The sequence below is a fragment of the Mus musculus genome, chromosome 4 (genome assembly GCF_000001635.26).
Source record: "Mus musculus strain C57BL/6J chromosome 4, GRCm38.p6 C57BL/6J".
Taxonomy (NCBI): Eukaryota; Metazoa; Chordata; class Mammalia; order Rodentia; family Muridae; genus Mus; species Mus musculus.
In genome coordinates, this window is record NC_000070.6 from 140,723,303 (window position 1) to 140,743,002 (window position 19,700).

General features: G+C 52.1%; 1 protein-coding gene across 1 annotated transcript; it reads right to left on the reverse strand.

Annotated features, from left to right (window-relative positions):
- Positions 1 to 4,052: 4,052 nt before the first annotated feature.
- Positions 4,053 to 19,341, reverse strand: Padi6 (peptidyl arginine deiminase, type VI). The gene is made up of 16 exons (NM_153106.2): positions 19,187 to 19,341; positions 18,456 to 18,633; positions 17,700 to 17,772; positions 16,765 to 16,832; positions 15,775 to 15,883; positions 13,969 to 14,094; positions 12,374 to 12,549; positions 12,081 to 12,184; positions 10,962 to 11,073; positions 9,331 to 9,438; positions 8,940 to 9,094; positions 7,820 to 7,976; positions 7,610 to 7,733; positions 6,407 to 6,477; positions 5,565 to 5,726; positions 4,053 to 4,507 (listed from the first exon to the last, which is right to left on the reverse strand). The coding sequence occupies exons 1-16, from the start codon at positions 19,276 to 19,278 to the stop codon at positions 4,274 to 4,276; spliced, it is 2,049 nt and encodes a 682-aa protein (NP_694746.2). The 5' UTR covers positions 19,279 to 19,341; the 3' UTR covers positions 4,053 to 4,273.
- Between the last annotated feature and the right edge of the window lie 359 nt (positions 19,342 to 19,700).

The following is a 19,700-nucleotide window of genomic DNA, read 5'->3' on the forward strand; positions in this document are numbered from 1 at the left end:
AGCTTCCTGCTGGGCTGGAAGGGTGCAGAGAGCCACGGGCCCGTGGGGTAGTGGCCAAGGGCTTCCCAACTAGGGCTGGACACAGTCCTGAAACACACATGGTCCTAGCTGGTTTTTGTGGGTGGGACAAAGTCTCGTAGCCCAGGCTGGCCACCTTCCCAGTGCCCTGCATATATATGTGAGGTATTCAGCCCTAGGTTAAGTGGGCTAAGTGTGGCTGGCTGGTGACATTTTGCATCTCAGTACCTGGGCAGTTAAATGAATCCTAACCTGTAGTGCTAATCTGGTTATGCCCCAGCAGTTTAATAAGCTCTCTACTTCTGAAGTTTCTTCCCTCGCTGTCTTCTCTGACCCTCTGCTTCCCCTGGCTGGTGGAAAGACAGAAGATTGACTATAAAGCATTACAGTGCAGTGTCTGAATGGAAACGGGGGGGGGGGGGCGTGCGGGGGGGGGCAGAGAAATCAGCATTTGAGTAACACATGGATAACCTTTACACAGTGCACAAAACCGTCTACAACCTGCCAGGGGCCTACCGAGTGCTGGCAGTAAAGGTGTGAGCCATCCCACCCACATATGTGTAGATTTGACCTAAGGCGTTCCAAGACTTGGGTTTTGGTTGTGAGTGAACAAGCGTTTTCTGGCTTGCTTACCTCTACCCAACCTTATGAGCAGTCTGTAGGGTGCAACCCTTCCAGGAGCACTTGTAATCAGCCTCCAAACTTCACAAAGGATCAGAGGGTGCCTGGCCCCTTCCTTTCTGCCAATTGCCCACCAGGGGGCACTGTAAGGTTAGCCTTTTATGCCACAGGAATGGAGCTTGGACTGATGTCTTGGGGGGCGGGGGGGGGGGGCTACTACATATCCTGGCTGCTATTTCCTGTAACACATGACAGTCCTGAAGTCAGGTCACTGTTCTTAATGTTTTGTAGAGGAAAGTTGTAGACAGGCGGTGAGCTCGGTCACAGGGAAGGGGCCTGGTGGGCAGACGGACCCTGAGAGGTCCCAGTTGTGTCCCCTGGCCACCTCTCAGGAGTGGCCTTGGGACAGTTCCTGCAGAGCTAAAGAGACCCCTACTTTCTACAGCAAAGGCTCTCAACTTTCCTAATGCCGAGACTCTTTAATACAGTTCCTGTGGTGACCCCCAACCATTAAAATTACATGGCTGCCTCGTAACAAATTTGCTATTGTTAACCAATTTTTAATGTCAGTATCTGTGTTTCCCAGTGGTCTGTGAAAGGGGTCATTCAGCCTCAGGGAGGTTGGGACCCACAGGCTGAGAGTCACTGTTTTACAAGTTGTCCTTGCAAGGTCTGGAGCCTGCTAGTTGCAGCTGTGTCTGGAGAGCCAGCAGCCTCCCACAGCCTCCCATTGGCAGTTTCCTTAGGATGAAGTGGGCTGTGGGGGACCTTGATCTGCCATCGAATGTTTACCCTTGTTGGGAAGGTACGAGACTCTGGTGGACTAGTGTTGGAGAGGCCCAAGACACAGCCTTATCCAGTCTCTGGACAGAGTGACCATAATTTAGAGTCAGCAAGGGTAGGCAGAGCCGAGCCTGTGATCTCCGTGTTTAAAGCTTCATTGCTCTGTGTGTGGGTTTGCTTCCATATGCAGCTGTACCATGTGTCACAGACTGCCTGGAGACCAGATGGAGAAGCCCTCTTGTGGGAGTTTATAAATCCGCTCTAATCTCTCTGGCAGATAGCAAGGGACTCCTTCACCCCGAAGCTCTAGATACTAGAATAAAAGACACACACAGCCTTCTATTCTAATATGCGTTAAGCAGCTCAGTGTCTGGGCACTTCTAAACCTCCCTGTGGCTAACACACCCTCCCCTCTGATATCCCGAAATTATTACTAAAACCTGTATTCCATCTTGGCTGCCCCGGACTCAGGCCATAATCCCTGACTCTCATGTATTGTCTGTCTGTCTTGTACTTCTCACACGTGATCCTTCTGCTTCCCCGACATGACAGGACCATTCTGAATCGCTAGGGTTCCCGTGGCCAGGAAATCTGAGGTCCTGCCTCTGTCTCCTTGCCCAGCCATTGGCTTCCAACAACTTTATTTGCCAATCAGAACCAGCTCAGCGTCTTACACATAGATATGTGGGTTCCCCATAATTTTGGGGGCCAAACTAATACAAGTAACAATAAAACCAATCCACAACAGAGCCCCTAGGACTGGAATTACTGATGGTCGCGAACTGCCGTGTGGGTCCTCTGGAAGAACGTCTGCAGACATTAACCACTGAGCCATCCCTCCATCCCCTAAGTGTTTCAAGGGAAACAGGACTCCTGGGGCTCGGTGCTAAGAAGTGCTAGGCTTGCCATTCCGGTGAAGTGCTTGTCCATCACACCAGAATGTTGCCAGAATACTGGGTTACACCCCCCCACTGTCAACATAGGTACACGCATGCCAGCCAGCACTCAAGCAGAGGCAAGGAAATTGTTAGCATTTCAGGTTTTGTGTTTGCGGGTGTACCTACATAGATGTGGTAGAACCGTCCATGAAGATGGGAATCTGTCCTGTGTGGGCCCCAGGGGTCACACTTGGTTGCCAGGCTTAATGGTCTTTACCTTTTGAGTCATCTCTTCAGCCCTTTACATAGGGAGTTCAAGGCTGGCCTGGGCAACTTGAGACCCTGTCTCCAAAGGGAAAACACAAAGCACACTTTCTGGAGGTGGAGGGTCACATAAGTGAATTTGGATTGTCAACTTATCCAAATCACCCTCACGCTGGCCAGTGTTGCTCCAAGTTGTAGCTGGTCCTGGAATAGTCTCCCTGCCCAGAGGTCTATTAGCACTGACCTTATTCTAGCATCTTACAACCAGGCTGAGCCCTTCCCAATCCAGGACATGGAGGCACAGAACCGTTAGTCAGATACGAGTCTGATGCCAAGTGGCCACTGGCTTTCACAGAATTAGCCACTCATAAGCCCAACACAAGAGGCTATTACAAAATGAAGTATCAAGTTTTAAGAAGCCACATATGTGGGTGTCTACTAGGTAGATTGTGGAAGATAGGTGCATCCGATGTCTCAAGGACCATGCTGCTAGAGCCCAGGGGCCTACAGCCAAGCTGAGCCTGCTAGGGTCCCTGCAGGAATTTGGTCAGGGACCTCAACAGAAAGAGGCAAGTCCCCCAGAAAGAGCCCTGCCAGGACAGGCAGGTGCTTTCTCCCTCCTGGGCTCAGTACTCTGGCTCTAGGGATGGATCTAGATGTACAACTAACCATCCAGGAATGCAAGCAGACATGGGAATCCTATCCTCTCTGTTATGTGTCAGGGTCCAGCCTAAGAGTAGGGGCCACAGCCACGAAGCTCTCTGCAGCATCAACTGTCATCTTGGATTCATTAAGTACAAGTGAGCAAGAAACTGCTTGTCACCGAGGCCAGAACATCAAACCCACCCCTATCCCTGAGCAGGCCTCGCCACCGAGTAGCTCAAAAGTCACCAAGTGGCTCCGCGAGGCCACCGCTGTCGTGGAAAGGAACGCAGGGCAGGAAATTTCCGCAGGACAGCTTGGGGTTAGACCCTTCACCCCTGGCTCCATCAGACTGCAAGGCCACATACACCCCCAGCTACTTACAATCCTTAGGGGTGTGATGGTCGTCACTGCTGGCTCCAGACTCTGCTCTACCCTGGACTCAAAGGATCAGAGCCACTGTTTTCAGGTTTGCCAAGGACAGTAGGAACCTACAGATGTACCCGACCCTAGAACCCCGCCGCTGTTACCAGCACCGCTTGACCCAGGCAGTGAGACTGGACACCTGCTCGAGTGGAGACTGCAGGCTATGAGAGACCAGCTGCCTGCCAGGAGGAGGCCATCTCTGCTTAGACCCTATCTGTAGGGGCGTTGGGGTGGTCCCTCCCCTTCTCCAGCCTGAGGCTCGTAGCTTAGCCACTTCAAACCCAAAGCATTTTGAGTTCAGCTATACTTGGGTTATAAATTCAGAAAGAACGGCGACTCGGGGCCCCAGCCATCGCAGGATGGGGCAGGTTCCCTCAGCAGCAATCCCTTTGCAGACAAAGTCAGGCGGCGTAAAAACATACATTCAGAATACCATGCTTTATTGGCTCTATGGCAATTTGTTTACATAGGCGCTCTTTTCCCTTTTCCCCTCCAGAAGTGTCAAGCTGGTAGATGTGAGAGACCCTAACTCCCAGCTCTCCGTCCCTTCAACCCAGTGCAACAACAACGCTCGCACCCACTACTATCTATGGCAAAGGCCATCCGTACTGGCGCGGACTGGCCGTGCCAGGGCCAGGGGTTTATGGGGTCATCTTCCACCACTTGAATGCAAATGGCACCCTGTTTATGATGGCACTGGCACAGACGTCCCCTATGTTGGCCAGGTAGCAGTCAAAATCATCAATGAAGGTGCACTTGAGACCCAGGGGCTCCAGTAATCCACACACTTTCTCTTCTAGGCAGCAGGTGCCATTGATTTTGGGCCCAAAGGGCTTGGGGATTCCAAGGTTCTTGCCCAACACGATTATCTGCAGCTGTTGAGAGTTAAGATCAAACAGGGATCAGCCCTGAAAAGCTATCCCGCCCTTCCTGGTGGGTGGGTGGGGGTTAGGGACATAGAATTGGGTTTAGGGAAAACCCACGCATCACTCCCTAGGGTTGGCCAGACTGCTAAAGCCTGTGTCTATGTAGGCATCACTCATCAAAAATCGGTCTCGGTGAAATCGGTCCATTTGCTTTAGCTTTCCAGTGTGCGCCAATGTTTCTCGGCAAATCTGATCAGCAGCTACCCTTACCACGTCTTCATCTCTAGGCTTGTTGCTCTGGCCTTGTCTGTGTCCTATATCCCAGCCAACATGTTTTCCTGGAGCCGGGCGTGGTGGCGCACACCTTTAATCCCAGCACTCGGGAGGCAGAGGCAGACAGATTTCTGAGTTCCAGGACAGTCAGGGCTAACAGAGAAACCCTGTCTCAAAAAACCAAAAAGAAAAAAAAAAAAAAAAAAAAAAAAAAAAGAATGCTTTCCCAGGGCTGGAGAGATGGCTCAATGGTTAAGAGCACAGACTGCTTTTCCAAAGGTCACGAGTTCAATTCCCAGCAACCACAAGGCAGCTCACAACCATCTGTAATGGGATCTGATGCCCTCTTCTGGTATGTCTGAAGAGGGCAATGGTGTACCCAAATCTTTGGGGGAAAAAATACTAAAAAAAAAAAAACAAAAAAAAAAACAAGAAAACCTTCCTGGGGTGGAGAGATGTCTCTCAACAATCAAGAGCACCGACTGCTTTTCCAGAGGACCTGGAGCTCAATTCCCAGCAACCACGTGGTGGCTCACATCTATCTATCATGTGCTCTGGCAGGCAGCTGTGGATACATACAGGTAACCGCACTCAAATAAATCTAAAATAAAAATAAAAATCTGTTCCCTCATGCTCAGCTCGGTTCATTGATGGTCTTTAACCCCTGCACAGCAGCTTTGGTACTAAGCACATGAACCTGGGGGCCACACCCATCCAATACAGTCTCGAACTATCCAGGGCCAGCAAGGCACCCAGCAGTGTGGGCTAAGCAGGCATGCCCAGGGGTCCTCACCATGTCGGGGAAGTACGGCCTCGCGAAGAGTTTGGTGCTCTGCTGGTTGGAGGGGACATTCGTCAGCTGCTCCAGGCAGAAGAGCTGCGGGATCAGGATGATGTCCTTGTCCTCCAATCCCAGTTCTGTCTTCAGGAGGGTGCGGTTCAGGCTGATACACTTCTGCAGAACAGGGAAGTGGGGAGGGACAGTAGCGGGACTGAACAGATCCCGAAGGAGCCGCTTGTGTCTACACAAATCCAGAAAGGTCCCAGAGAACCATTTGGCTCAAATCTTGTGAGCCAGGAGTTCTGCAGGGCTGTGGGAGCCTTCCCTTATAGCAGGCCTAAGGTGGAGTGAATTCAGAGAAAAGGCTGGCGTGCAAGAGGCCAGCATCCCTGACTAGTCTTTGCTGGACAGCCACCAGTGTCACAAGGCGCCTTCATCCCTCAGATGAACAGACTTGGGGCTGGGAGGCAGACGGCAGCCTTCAGACCCCAGGTTCTTCCTTTGGGGATCTAAAGTAGCCACTCTCGCCTGCTCAACACACCCGTGGGGCACTTCCCTGCTAATAGCATCACCCTTGGACCCAACGTCAAGGCTCACCCTGGCCCTATACCCCAGCAGGTACCAACCCTGCCAGGGCAGGTGGCACCATGCACAGCGGTATAGTCTATGTCATAAGGACCCAATAAACAGCACCCCCCTGCACCCCTGAAGTCCATGTATCTGGGGCTGGCGGCTGTTCCCACCCCCCAGTAGGATCAAAATCCCCCCTGCAAGTCTGGCAGTGCCAATGCCTTAGTGGGGACAGCCCTGCACCCCAGGCTTCATGGGGACAGCCCCGCGCCCCAGGCCATTACCTCAACATAGGTGTTCTGCTCTCGAAAACTCTTGTCAGCCAGGATTTGGGAAATAGTTTTGCTCTCCCTCCCTGTGGAAAGAGACAGGACAGATCAGTGACCAGCTTGACTCAGCAACTGAGTCTAGTGACTTGAATCTGGTGCTGAACACACTATTCAACACCAGAAAGCCCAGACCCGGGCTCGAGGGAAACAAGCTCGGAGTAAGTCAGAATGGTGACATCAGCCTCCACTCAGCTGGGCAGCGGTATGGCGCTACCCACCTAAGTGTGTATCGGGACCCTTCTACACGTGGGCAACAGCTCAAACTTTGTTCCTTGGGTGCCAGCTCCGAGGTGACATGTGCAGCCTTTGCCTTCTGGTTTGTTTCCCCATGACCTTCTGTCACTGTGACAACTAGGCCCTACCACAGACTTGCTATGGAGTTGAGAGGGGTAGGTTGGCTCCAGTCTCTAACCCAGGTCTAGAGAACCTACCAATGGCCCCACCTCTCCTTTCTGGGGCAGGTCTTTGTCCCCCCAAGTTCCCATCACATTTCTGTCAGGTGGCCCAGGGCACACCACCTCTGCCAGTCCCCTTGTGTTTAGGGGGAGGAATATTCCCTTAAGGGAGACCTGAACATGCTCGTGCCACACACTAAGCCCAGTGGCCCCTCACGCAGGCCACACAGCATCACCAGCTGGGGATATTGAAGCCACTTTACTGTGGCCCATTGCTTCAGGGCTGCCTGGACACTAGGGTGCCCCTCCGGGTGTAAGGTGTCCCAACAATGGCCATGCTATCCGCTCTTAGGATTCCGTGCCCTCTCTACCAGAGATGACAAATGCAGACTTAACAGTGGCTGTCAACCTCTGGGTCGCAACCAAAAGACATTGGAAAAACATTTACTGTAAAAGTCATAACAATAGCAAGGTTACAGTTATGAAGCAGCAATCAATGAAAAGGATTTTATGGTCGGGGGTCACCACGACATGGGGAGCTGTATTAAAGGGTCGCAGCGTTAGGAAAGTTGAGAACCACTGTTCTAGTGGGTACTAGGTGGTCAGGTAGTGGTGGCACACACCTTTCTCGGGAGGCAGAGGCAGGTGGATCAGAGTTCAAGGCCAGCCTGGTCTACAGAGTGCGTTCCAGGACAGCCATGATTCCACAGCGAGACTCTGTCTTGAGGTGGGGAAGGAGGGCACTAGGCGGGAGTCACCTTACCATTAGAAAGGAGCTGTTCTGCTCCAATGTCTTCAAACAGGGTCACGTTCCCATAGCCTTCCTTCTGCTTCTGTTCGAACAGCTCAAAGCAGGCACTGGGGCTGGCCAGCAGCAGGCGGAAGTCCTGGGATAGGAGGCCACAGTCACTCCCCTGCTGTGGGAGTCCCTGGGGCCTCCAGCGGATGCACCCTCTCCGGCTCTAACACCAACCTTCTGGTCGTTGTTTTTATCATTGGTAGGGACAAAGCACATGAATTGATCCATGTGACCGGTCATCAGCCAGTCCGAGAAGAGTTCCACAGGGGCCTGCACCTGCTGGGCATACACGAATTCTCGCAGGCCCTTGTTCATGTCCCGGCCCTCAGAGCTGGAAGGGAAAATGGAGACGCCTTTGAGATGCTGTGGCTTGCGCACTGACAACTGAGCCACCTCTTTGGTGGACTTCATTGGACTGCTCTTGCCAACGAATAGGGTGGCTTTAGAAAGATTCCTTATTCTGGGCCAATGAACTGGCTCAGAAGATAAACGCTGGTTGCCAAGCCTGGAAACCCATACTGAATCCCTAGGAACCTCATAGTAGAGGGCAGACTCCTGAGAGTTGAGCTCAGCATGTACTGTGGGGATTCTCATCCACAGGAATAAAGCTTTAAAAAGTGGGGGTGGCCCTGTGACCTAGAGTAAGCCCAATCACGTGATCCTAATGACTGAGCCCAGGGATATGGGATAACTGGTTTGGGAGTTATACTGCTCCCACCCAACCCCCCACCTTTGAGTCCTGTCTTCCTGGGCCAACAGCTGTTGGATTTAAACTAGAGAATCAGGGATGGAGAGATGGCTCAGAGGTTAAGAGCACTAGCTACTTTTCCAGAGGTCCCGAGTTTAATTCCAAGCATCCACATGTTGGCTGGAAACCATCTGTAGTGAGACTTGGCGCCCCCTTCTGGCCTGCAGGCAAACATGCCGTACAGAACACTGTACACATATAATACTATGCCATGTCCCTAGCCCCCCACTCTCAAGTGCCCTTCAGTTTCAAGAAGGATGCAGAACAGATCTGCTCTCAGGGGAATCCAAGAGTTACTGGAACCAGGGTGACGGTCTTTTTCCTTTAAGGCACCTGGGTCACCTGCCCTCTGGTGTCTCTGCTCACCTGGGGTAAAAGCTGGGTCACCTGCCCTCTGGTGTCTCTGATCACCTGGGGTAAAAGCTGGGTCACCTGCCCTCTGGTGTCTCTGCTCACCTGGGGTAAAAGCTGGGTCACCTGCCCTCTGGTGTCTCTGCTCACCTGGGGTAAAAGCTGGGTCACCTGCCCTCTGGTGTCTCTGCTCACCTGGGGTAAAAGCTGCCACCAATGAGGACCCTCCCTAGAGGGTAGTCTTTGCCCTGAGCCTTGACAGGCGGAGATACCATCAGGTTCCCGATGGAATCCAGGCTAGCCACCCGGTGGTCCTCAGTTTGTCGGATCAGGTAGCCAGAGCCAGGGGTCTAGGAGGAGAGCCGGCGAGGGGGGGGAGGGGCATTACCTGGGAGGGGCTGGATGTAGGATCCATCACACCACTGACTGTCGGGGGACTTATACACCTCCCCTTCCCCTCAGACCACCTGGGTCCTCCTCCACTCCCCACCCACGCCCCTTCCCCCATCCAACATCCCAGCAACCCTGGCTCTGAACACCAGGCCTGAGAAGTTGACTATATTCCGAAGCTATCCCAGCTCCACACCAGTGTGTATTTCATGGGGAAGTCTTCCAGCTTGGAAACCCTTGGGGTGTCAAGGATCAATGACACCGTCTTGTGAGGAGCCTGAGTATAGCAGAAAGCCATCTCGTCCTGGGGGGGGGGGGGAAGACAGGAAGATGGAGATTAAATTCTCTCCATCTGCTGCAGGCTCTCTGGGAGCAGCCAAAGACACTAAAGAGAAGCTTTGAAGCCAGCGCCTGCTCAGCCCTCAAAGCTTTACCCAGAGGCTTTGCTCAACTTGACACTCCACCTTCTGGCTTAAGACTGAGAATCCATGGTCTCCCAAGCCACTGTCAGGCCTGCCAGCTCTACTTACAAACCAAGTTGATTTCTGGTATCTGCCAGCAGGCAGTCACTATGACCTCTGACTTGCCCTGTGGCTTCTAGCAGATCTCCCACAACCAGAGCTCCTTGAATCTCAGCTAAGGGACTGTTTGGGGTGGGGCGGGGCGGGGCGGGGCAGGGGAGGGTGTAGACGGGAGGCCCTTTAAGAGCAAGTCTCACGTGGTGGTGCATGCCTTTAATCCTAGCACTGGGGAGGCAGAGGCAGGTGGATTTCCGAGTTCGAGGCCAGCCTGGTCTACAAAGTGAGTTTCAGGACAGCCAAGGCTATACAGAGAAACCCTGTCTCGAAAAACAAAACAGAACAAAACAAAACGAAGCAAGTCTCACATAGCCTTTAAACTTGCTGTCTAGTTGAGGCTGGCTTTGGATTCGTGCTGGGATTAGAAGTCTGTGCCACCCCCACACCCCAGTCTACACAGTGCTGGGGACTGAACTTGGGACTCTACTAGGCAAGCACTGAGTTACATCCCTGGCTCTTGACCTTTCAACTCTGGCTTGTACCTTTAAAGTGTCGCCCCCACCTTGCTTTGTGTTGGCTTCTGTACTTTGCTGGAAGGGTTTTTTTTTTTTTTTTTTTTTTTTTTGGTTTTTCGAGGCAGGGTTTCTCTATATAGCCCTGGCTGTCCTGGAACTCGCTTTGTAGACCAGGCTGACCTCGAACTCGGAAATCCGCCTGCCTCTGCCTCCCAAGTGCTGGGATTAAAGGCGTGCGCCACCACGCCCGGCTTGGAAGGGTCTTAACCCACGGTGCAACTCCTAACTGTGTCCAATTAACTCCTCGTTCCCCCACGCACACCTCCAGGTCAATAGCTCTACCGCTTGAAGCGCTGGTGGCTCCCAGCCCAGCCCCAACAATGGCTGGCTTATGACCCCATTGGTTTGCCTCCTCAGCTACCCAAGTGACCTAATAAAGGCTCTTCTGTCTGTCTCCCTTTCAACACTCCAGCTCAGCCCTGGCTGGAGTGAAGGCATCTGTCCTTATCTCGAGCCCCTGGTGGTACAACAGCCTTTAGTGAGTGCTCAGATGTTCTTGGAGCCACAGAACCAAAGCCAAGCCAGCGTTGATCCCGACATCCCACGTACCCCGGCTCCAGCATCTGCAGCGGAGCTCTCAGCTGTAATGTTACAACATCTGGAAAGGTTATCCTTGACAGGCAAGCATGCCTCAGTGGTATGCTGGCTCACTGTCAAGGTCATTTTGTGGCACATGCCAAGCCTTCCTGCCCCGTCCCCCCATGGCTAGATCATCCCAGGTGGGTGTCACTTACCTGGAGCCACTTGCTCTGGCGGTTGGGGTCCTCATAGACCTTTACCACCTGCACTTTGCTCTTCTCGCTCAGCTTGGTCACTGAGTCCACAAAGCCTTGCAGCTGTAGCTCCCTGCCACCACCAAGAAGCCCACTGTGATTTCAAGGTCCTCAAAACAGTCCTACTCCCTGTCCCAGGGGGAAGGCGAGGGAAGGAGCAACACCTGTCCTCTTACCTCAGCAGGAGTCACTGGCTTAGACTTTTTTTGCCTAGACCATGCTAGACCATGGCTGGTGATGGCCCAACCCTGCTCACACCTTTTGATCACCTCTGTGCATTCTCTTTTTCTATGCTAGTATGAGCTCCTCTGCTCAAACTTTTTTTGTTTTTTGTTTTTTGTTTTTTGTTTTTTGTTTTTTGTTTTTTTTTGAGACAGGGTTTCTCTGTAGCCCTGGCAGTCCTGGAACTCACTTTGTAGACCAGGCTGGCCTCGAACTCAGAAAACCCACTACCTCTGCGTCCCAGGTGCTGGGATTAAAGGTGTGCACCACCACTGCCCGGCTTTTTTTTTTTTTTAAGGTTTTTTCATTACTATGTAGTGACCTGGGACTTTCTATGGAGACTGGCCTGCCTCTTGTCTCCTGAGTGCTGGGATTTCTACACCTGGAAAATATTTTATGTATATGAATACACTGTAGCTGTCTTTGACACACCAGAAGAGGGCATCAGATAGTTGTGAGCCAACATGTGGTTGCTGGGAATTGAACTCAGGACCTCTAGAAGAGCAGCCAATGCTCTTAACCGCTGAGCCATCTCTCCAGCCTGGGATTTTATGTTTTCATACAGAGCACCAGCACTTACAGATCCACAGTGGATGTCCATGCCTTGGGCACATAGTGAGGCCCGAGGTTGATATCAAGACATCCAGTTATACAGACTGGACCCTTAAGGGTTGACTGCACTGATGAGTCACGACTGGAAGTGTCCCCACAACTGGTGGGGACTCTAGTTCAGGCCCAACATTGATGCTGACATCGGATGCAACTCTCCAAAGACTTTGAGCCTCCTGGCTGGCCTGGGGGGAGGAGGGAGAGGGAGGAGGGAGATGCTAGTGATACACACTTCTTAGGTGCTCTTACCTGCACAGGTAAACCTCTAGAGGCATCTGGGTGCTGGGCATGAAGATATAAGGTGCCACCCGGAACATCACTGTATCCTTATAGAGCGGAATCTCTGGGATGCACTGCAGTGGAGGATGGGATTTTCATCATGACCTGGCTCCATTGGTCACCTTTCCCTTTGCACCCCGCTGTTCATCTGAGCCTGCTTTCTGTTAACACCCCCAGCTGTACCGAGAGCTTCAGTGTCCTGCCTAAGCACCGTGGCTCTCGCTCCACCAAGCCCAGGGACTCTGGCTGGCCCAGCGGCATACCTCGTCGTGAGCCTTTTCTACTAGGGAGAGTGACAAGGAGATCAGGCCCGAGAAGCTGGGAGATGGGAATTCCGTGGCTTCTACGTAGAAAGCCTCTTTCCTACGGTTCTCAAAGGTAGGCAGGAGATAGACAGGCTTGTTGGGTCCCACCACCAGTTCATACGCAGAGGAGCCTCCTGGGATAGATAAAAAGGAGCATGACCGCTCTTGCTCTCTTACTCTTGCCCCCTTGCTCCCTCTCTCCACATGGTCATGGCTAGCCTCTACTTCTCTACTCTCCTACTTTCTCTGCCTCTACTACTCTTAACTCTCCTCCCCATGCCCTAAATAAACTATTCTCTACTAAAAATAAATAGAAAAAAATGGAGGGTGACCAGGTGTGAAGCTTTGTGATTGATATCGCCGTCCCAACAGGCGAGCACAGCAGTCTTGCCATCCATCTTGACGTGGGAGTGGAGATCGGAGCCCAGGGCTCGGGGACTGTCAGCTGTTAAGAGCCACTCAGCACACCAGCACACGATACATGTTTGCATGTGTGCACACAGGCAAGTGGAGGCCGAAAGGTGGCATCTTCAGGCCACCACTGGCCCAGGAACTTGCCTATTCGACTAGAGTGGCCGATGAGCAATCAAGGTTGCTGACAACGCCCTCCCCAGCTCTGGGGTTCTAGATGCATGCCACCCCTCACCTAGACTTCAGCGTGTGCTGGGATCTGAACTCTGGGAATTCATGGTACATGTCAAGTGCTTACCCCAGCCTCAGTACCAACATGACTTAAAGGCTTAGGATGGACACGGTGGGAGTCGGGGCTCAGAGCCCACACTCAAGTGTTGAGTCTGAGCAACACTTCGAGTCTATTTGTTTACTTTAATTTTTTTTTTTCAAGACAGTTTCTCTGTGTAGCCCTAGCTGTCCTAGAACTCTCTGTAGACCAGGCTTGGCCTTGAACTCCGAAATCCACCTGCCTCTGCCTCCCAAGTGCTGCTGTGATTAAAGGCATGAGCCACCACTGCCCGGCGCCATTTTGAGTTTTAATCTTCTGAAAGTTTCACTGAAGTGAGGTCTTAGCTAAGAAGGTGGCTCCAGGCTAGAGAGGATGGTGTCGGTGGTTAACACTGACCACACACCTTCCAGAGGACCCAGGTTAAAGTCCTAGCACCTACATAGATTGCAGGCTCACAACCATCTAACCAGGAATTCCCAACCCTCTATTCTGGGCCTCTGCAGGCTCACACAGTGCCCAGACAAGCACATAGGCAAGACACCCACACACAAATTTAAGTTTGTTTTATAAGGGATCCTCCTAGGAGGCGTTATCTTGGGGATGTCATCTCTATAGGGTGTGCTATCAGCTCAAATGCATTTGTCCTTTCCCAGCTATGAGGCTAGGCATCATTCAAATGGACTGGATAACCCATAGCGTGTATAAACCTACTCTCGGGTCAAGGTGGAAGCCAGATAAGCCTTTGCAACACACAGATCTGGCCCCACAGCCTGTGATCTGTGACTGTAGCTTCTTCTGGGAACCCTGTTAGAGGAAGTACTGGGCCCACCACCTGGCCGGCATGCGGAGGTAGTATAGGGCTGGGACTTACTCTGAGACCAGTAGACTCTTGTCTTCTTCGCCTCTTCTTCGGAGGTATGTAGGATCAACTGGTAATTCTGTAGGATGCTGGTGGGGCCCTCCACAGTTACATTCATCTGAGACAGGTTCTGTATTTCTGGGCAAAAGGATGGACAGACTCAGGCCAGTCACCAGGATGGGATAGGGATGGAAATGGTATGGAGTCCTGGTTGCCCAGGCTGGGATGATAGGTATAAGCTATAATCTTTAAGGCTTATCTCTCTGGTCCTGGGACACTCCATGGTCAGGGTCCCCCACTCCATCTATGGAATCAGGAGTTCTTACCACCTTGTGAGGTCAAATGCCCCATCTCTACCTCCCAGGTGGCAGGCGACTCAGCCAGGAGATGACGGCTTATTATCTGACATTAAGACTCTGCACGGGAGCAGAGGATGTGGCTTAGCTGGTACTGGGCTTGCCTGGCATGCAGAGCCCTTGGGGGTACAATCCCTAGCACTCTGTAAGCCGGGTGTGGCGAAACACACCGTTGTAATTCAGGAGGTAGATACAGAAGTTCAAGGCCAGCCTGGGCTATGGGAGACCACTGTCTCAAACACACGTGTTAAGAGCAGAAAGTTGGTTCAGTGGTTAAGCGCACTTGCTGCTCTTTCAAAGGCTCTAGGTTTGGCTCCCAGCATCAGCTTCACGTAGCTTACAACTAACCAACCTTCAGTTTCAGGAGTTCTGCTACTCTATGTGAGCATGTGTACGCTGCAGCTAATCTCATGTATACACACATATGCAATGAATAATTGTGTTTGGCTTTTTTGGGGGATGTCGGGGGTGCAGTTCTTGAGACAGGGTTTCTGTGTAGCCCTGGCTGTCCTGAAATTTGCTTTGTAAGACCAGGCTGGCCTTGAACTCCATATCTCCCAGCCTCTGCCTCCCAAGTGCTGAGACTAAAGGCGTGTGATACCCAGATGCCTGGCTATGAACAGCTTAACACTTAAAAAAAAAGATTATATATATATACACACACATATATATGTGGGCACTGTAGATGTTTACAGACACACAAGAGGGCATCGGATCCCTTTACAGATGGTTGTGAGCCACCATGTGGTTGCTGGGAATTGAACTCAGGACCTCTGGAAGAGTAGTCAGTACTCTTAACCACTGAGCCACCTCTCCAGGCCCCATATAAACAGCACTTTTTTTTTTTGGTTTTTGAGACAGGGTTTCTCTGTGTAGCTCTGGCTGTCCTGGAACTCACTCTGTAGACCAGGCTGGCCTCGAACTCAGAAATCCACCTGCCTCTGCCTCCCGAGTGCTGGGATTAAAGGCATGCGCCACCATGCCCAGCTATGAACAGCACTCTTAAAAGCTACACACAGGGGCCTGGAGAGATGGCTCAGCGGTTAAGATCACTGACTGCTCTTCCAAAGGTCCATAGTTCAAATACCAGCAACCACATGGTGGCTCACAACCATCCGTAAGGAGATCTGACACCCTTTTCTGGTGTGTCTGAAGACAGCTACAGTGTACTTAGGTGTAACAAATAAATCTTTTTTAAAAAAAAGCTACATACACATCTCTGTATGAAGCTGTATGGACTCTCATCACACAGCTTCAAGGCATAAAATCCTTAGATATGCCAGCAATGCCAGCCAGGGCCTTTGTACATTGTAAGCAAATGCTTTTCTAGGGAGCAACCCCACCCCCTCAAAATCTAAAATAAAAAGACTCGGTCATCCACAAGGAAATCAGCCATGATCTGCGTGTGTGCCAAGGGGTGGCCAGAGTTTGAGAGAAGTGGGAACACATCAAGGGCACATACCTCTGGGGCCCTCCTGAAAGGACTGTTCATCAGGCTGGCCCACAGCATTAGGGCTACAATTCACAAGCAGGATGGCTCCCCAGCCGTTCATACCCCACATCCATTTTTTCTGCAAGTGACAAGGACATTGAGGTAGGAAAGTCAAGCCAACCCTCTGCCTCTCATATTCAGCTTTGTCATCACAGGCCCTGGGGACTCTGGGGAGCCAGGGGACACAGATTGAGAAAGATGACCTGTGGGAACAGAAGGCTATCGGATGGATGAAAAGCCAAATAAAGGTAGCAGGTTGCTTTTGTTTCTCGAATGCAGGGACAGAGGCACGCTGCAAGGGTCATGTCCCACCAGAGGTCCAGAGATGGCAGCTGGCAGCTATAACTGGCTACTAACCAAGCCCATGCCTCTGGACACCTGGCTAGTTTTGGTTGGTTTTGAGACAGTCTGGCTATGTAAAAGCCAGGGATGGCACTAAACTCTCCATCCTGCATCAGACATCCAGGAACAGGGAGGAATGACAGGCAGCTGCCACCACATCTGACTCCATTTTGTTTTGAGACCATATCGTATCTACTATATAGCCAAGGGGGCTTGGAATTCCCTATGTACATCTGAGAATGGTCTTCAAACCCCAGTCTTCCAGCTTTTATTTCTGGGACGCTGGGATTAAAAGAACACATACATACCATACACACTAGGCTAAGTACACATGCATGCACACACTATAGTACACCTTGCTAGCATGCAGGCAGATCTATACACCATGCCTTGCTAGGCTCATACCCACACCTTGCTAGGCACCCACACATACACACACCCCTTGCTAGGTGCACACAACCTAGCTGTTTTTCAGTAGATCACAAGTTTACTTCATCGACCCCGATTTGTGGTATATAGTGGAGAGACTTGGATATCCCAACAGTCAGATAAACACAGGCTGAGGCCTAGGGATGGCTCCCCTAGGTCCTGCACCCTCCCTTGACCAGGCAGCCTCACCTTAGCTTGCTTATCACTTGGCATGTCCAGTTGTCCATCTCGATAGATGTCTGCCTCCAGGGAGATCTCTGAAAGGGAAGGAAGGGTCTCAGAACCTGGCCTGCTAACGGCGCCCTCAAAGCTCTGGCGACCCTTGCCTGACCTGGTTGGTAAAAAGCCTAACTGAGGTATCTTACTGTCAAGCATTGGACTGAAGAGATGGACTGGAGACACACAGGAAGAAGGCATCAGATCTCATTACAGATGGTTGTGAGCCCCACCATGTGGGTGCTGGGAACTGAATCAGGACCTCAGAAAGCATCCAGTGCTCTTACCCACTGAGCCATCTCTCCAGCCCCGCCAAGATAAATGTTTTAAGTGTACAATTTTATATTGGGCTGTAGCCATAGCTGTGCTGGGCCACAGGTTGGACACGCTGGTTAGAGGCAGTGTCGTCAGAGGCAGGTGGATTCTCATGAGTAAGTCAGGGAGGGAGCCATCCACAGTGGCCACCTGATTCTTACAAAGCAGCTTCAAGATGGGGCTGGAGAGAGAGAGAGCTCAGCTGTTGGCCCTTACTGCTCTCTCCCAGAGGATTGGAGTTTCCTTCCTGGCATGCCGTGGCTTGTGTCTCATAACTACCTGTACCTCTAAGTCCCAGCGCATCTGATGTCTTTCCCCTGGCTACACACACACACACACACACACACACATTTACGAGATGACATAGCAGTGGACCAGACCCAGCAGCAATGAGAATGAGGAAGTGGGGGCAGGTGACTCAAGTTCTGGTTGTTTCTAAGTGAGTGAACGTCAAGGGAACAGGCGCGTGGATATCATCTCAGGGCCAATAGAAAGCATCTTCTACACAAGGAGCCTCTTCCTTGCTTCACAAGACCTGCCCTGCTCTCCAGAGGAACGCCGGGTGGGTCTCAGCTCCTAGAGGGAAGACTCACCGATGCCGGTGAGAAACAGCACAGCTGTGGCCGTGGGGACTTCTTGGTCAGGACAGAAGTAGGAGACCAGCACCTGTGGAGACAGCCCAGAGCCATAGACTGGGTGTAAGCATGTGACCCTGCTTTGTGTTTCAGCATCTAATCTTCCAGTGACCCACTATGAGCTGACCCAGGGGCCATAGCCACTTAGGACGTCTAGGAGGGTGTCTTGCCAGGTGGTGCACACTTTTAATCCCAGTCATTAGGAGGCAGGGGTAGGAGGATCGTGGGAGTTCGAGGCCAGCCTGGTTTACAAAGGGAGTTCTAGGATGGCCAGGGCTACACAGAGAAACCCCGTCTCAAAACCCAACAAAAGCAGTTGTCGCTCACTAAAGTCGTTTGCCCTGGCTTGGAGCTGGCTCTGTAGCTCAGGTTAGGACCTCCAACTGCTGACCCTCCTCCTGGTTAATTGGGCTTAATAGGTATGCACTGCTCAGCTCAGGGTACAACACTGGTTCTGGCCCGACTCAAGGTACAGTGCTTACCCAAGTGAGCCACTCGCTGAAGGAAACTGCCTTCCGCCGACACATAGATGGGCAGGTTCCGCCCACTCACCATCCCTTAACTGCCTCTCTCTCCCTGCCCACAGACAGCTGCAGCTGGGTCTGCCTTGGGTAGGCAGGCCTGTTGCCAATGGCCTTCAGCTAGGCTTGCCAGCTTCCACATTGAGATCACCTGGGTAGGTTAAAGGTTACCCCTCTCCCCTCCATGGCTCACCTTGTCTTCATCCACAGTGGGGCTGGGCGCCACCATCCTCACCAATGCCACTGTGGGATGGTTCATTGACCTCCAGACCACAGTGTCCTCTTTGCCAGCGATGACGGAGCTAGAGATGTGGATCAAGATCCTGGGGGAACCACGGATGGTGAAAGACTTGCACTTGTCTGGTGCACACCTGGTTTGAAGGAGACAATACAGGTTAGAAGACTCACCAACCGATGAGGCGACAGGGTTCCAGGACAGCCCCCGATCTGGAGTCTGCATCCATCTTACGGAATTGAGGAGAGTTGTCAGTGAAGCTTGTGGGGGGGGGGGCGGGCGCTAACGTCTTCAGCCTCTCTTACCATCTCGACCCCCAGGACCTCCACGCCTTTGATGGATGTCCCACCCCAACCTCCCGCTCCCCCAAAGCCTCCTTGTGAGGATCACATCTTCATTTTACATACAAGCCTCAGCTTCACAGTCATGGAGTGAGCAGATGCCAGAACCGTAAGACACAACCCCCGCCTACTCAAGGACACCTTCGAAGCTAACAGGGATCTTGCAAGAGGCAGAGAAAGCTGTAAGTCAGTATCCCGAGCTGGGATGGGAGGGCTCTCAGAGACCAAGCCAGATTTCCTTGGGGTCGGTCAGTTCAGCTGAGAGCGCTAACCTCGGACTTCTGGGCACAGGGACTCTGCCCAGACCCTCCCTTCTCATTACCCCTACAGACACCCGCTAAGCCTTACTTGCTGATGTCCAAGGTGATTTCCATGCCTACCATGCAGAGGGCATGGGTGGGATTGACCAGAGACAGGCTGAGTGAGTTCTGAAAAGACATGGCTGGGCTTACCAAGCTAGCCACTGTCAGCAGTCCTTACCCACCAGAGTAATTGCCTAGGACGGTGGGGCTTCCTGGCCTTCCTCTTTAGTAGAGGTAAGGACCACCCCAGCCCGCCCCCTTGTTAAGGGTTCACAGGTGAGCCTGGAGGAGGAGGAAGAGGAGAAGGAGGTAGGGGGAAGGGTGAAGGGAGAGATCCTTCTACTCAGCATCAAAGTTTTAGCAGCTGCTGCCTGTAGACCCTGCAGCCCTAGGAAATTGGAGTCTAACAGCTTGGGGCTCTGCCCTTCCCACTGGTCTGGGTGCTACATCTCAAGATTATGGGGGAGTCTTGGTTCTAGGACAGTAGCTCTCAACCTGTTTTGGCCTCAAGGCTGGGATGGTGGTGGTGTCACACATCAGATATCCTGCATATTATGATT

Coding starts and splice junctions, on each gene's coding strand:
- Padi6 (NM_153106.2), bottom strand. CDS start 19,278: ATGTCTTTTCAGAACTCACTCAGCCTGTCTCTGGTCAATCCCACCCAT. Junction 15,884..16,764: donor CAAGTGATAAGCAAGCTAAG/GTGAGGCTGCCT, acceptor TGTCACTTGCAG/AAAAAATGGATGTGGGGTAT. Junction 7,734..7,819: donor ATAAAAACAACGACCAGAAG/GTTGGTGTTAGA, acceptor CTCCTATCCCAG/GACTTCCGCCTGCTGCTGGC.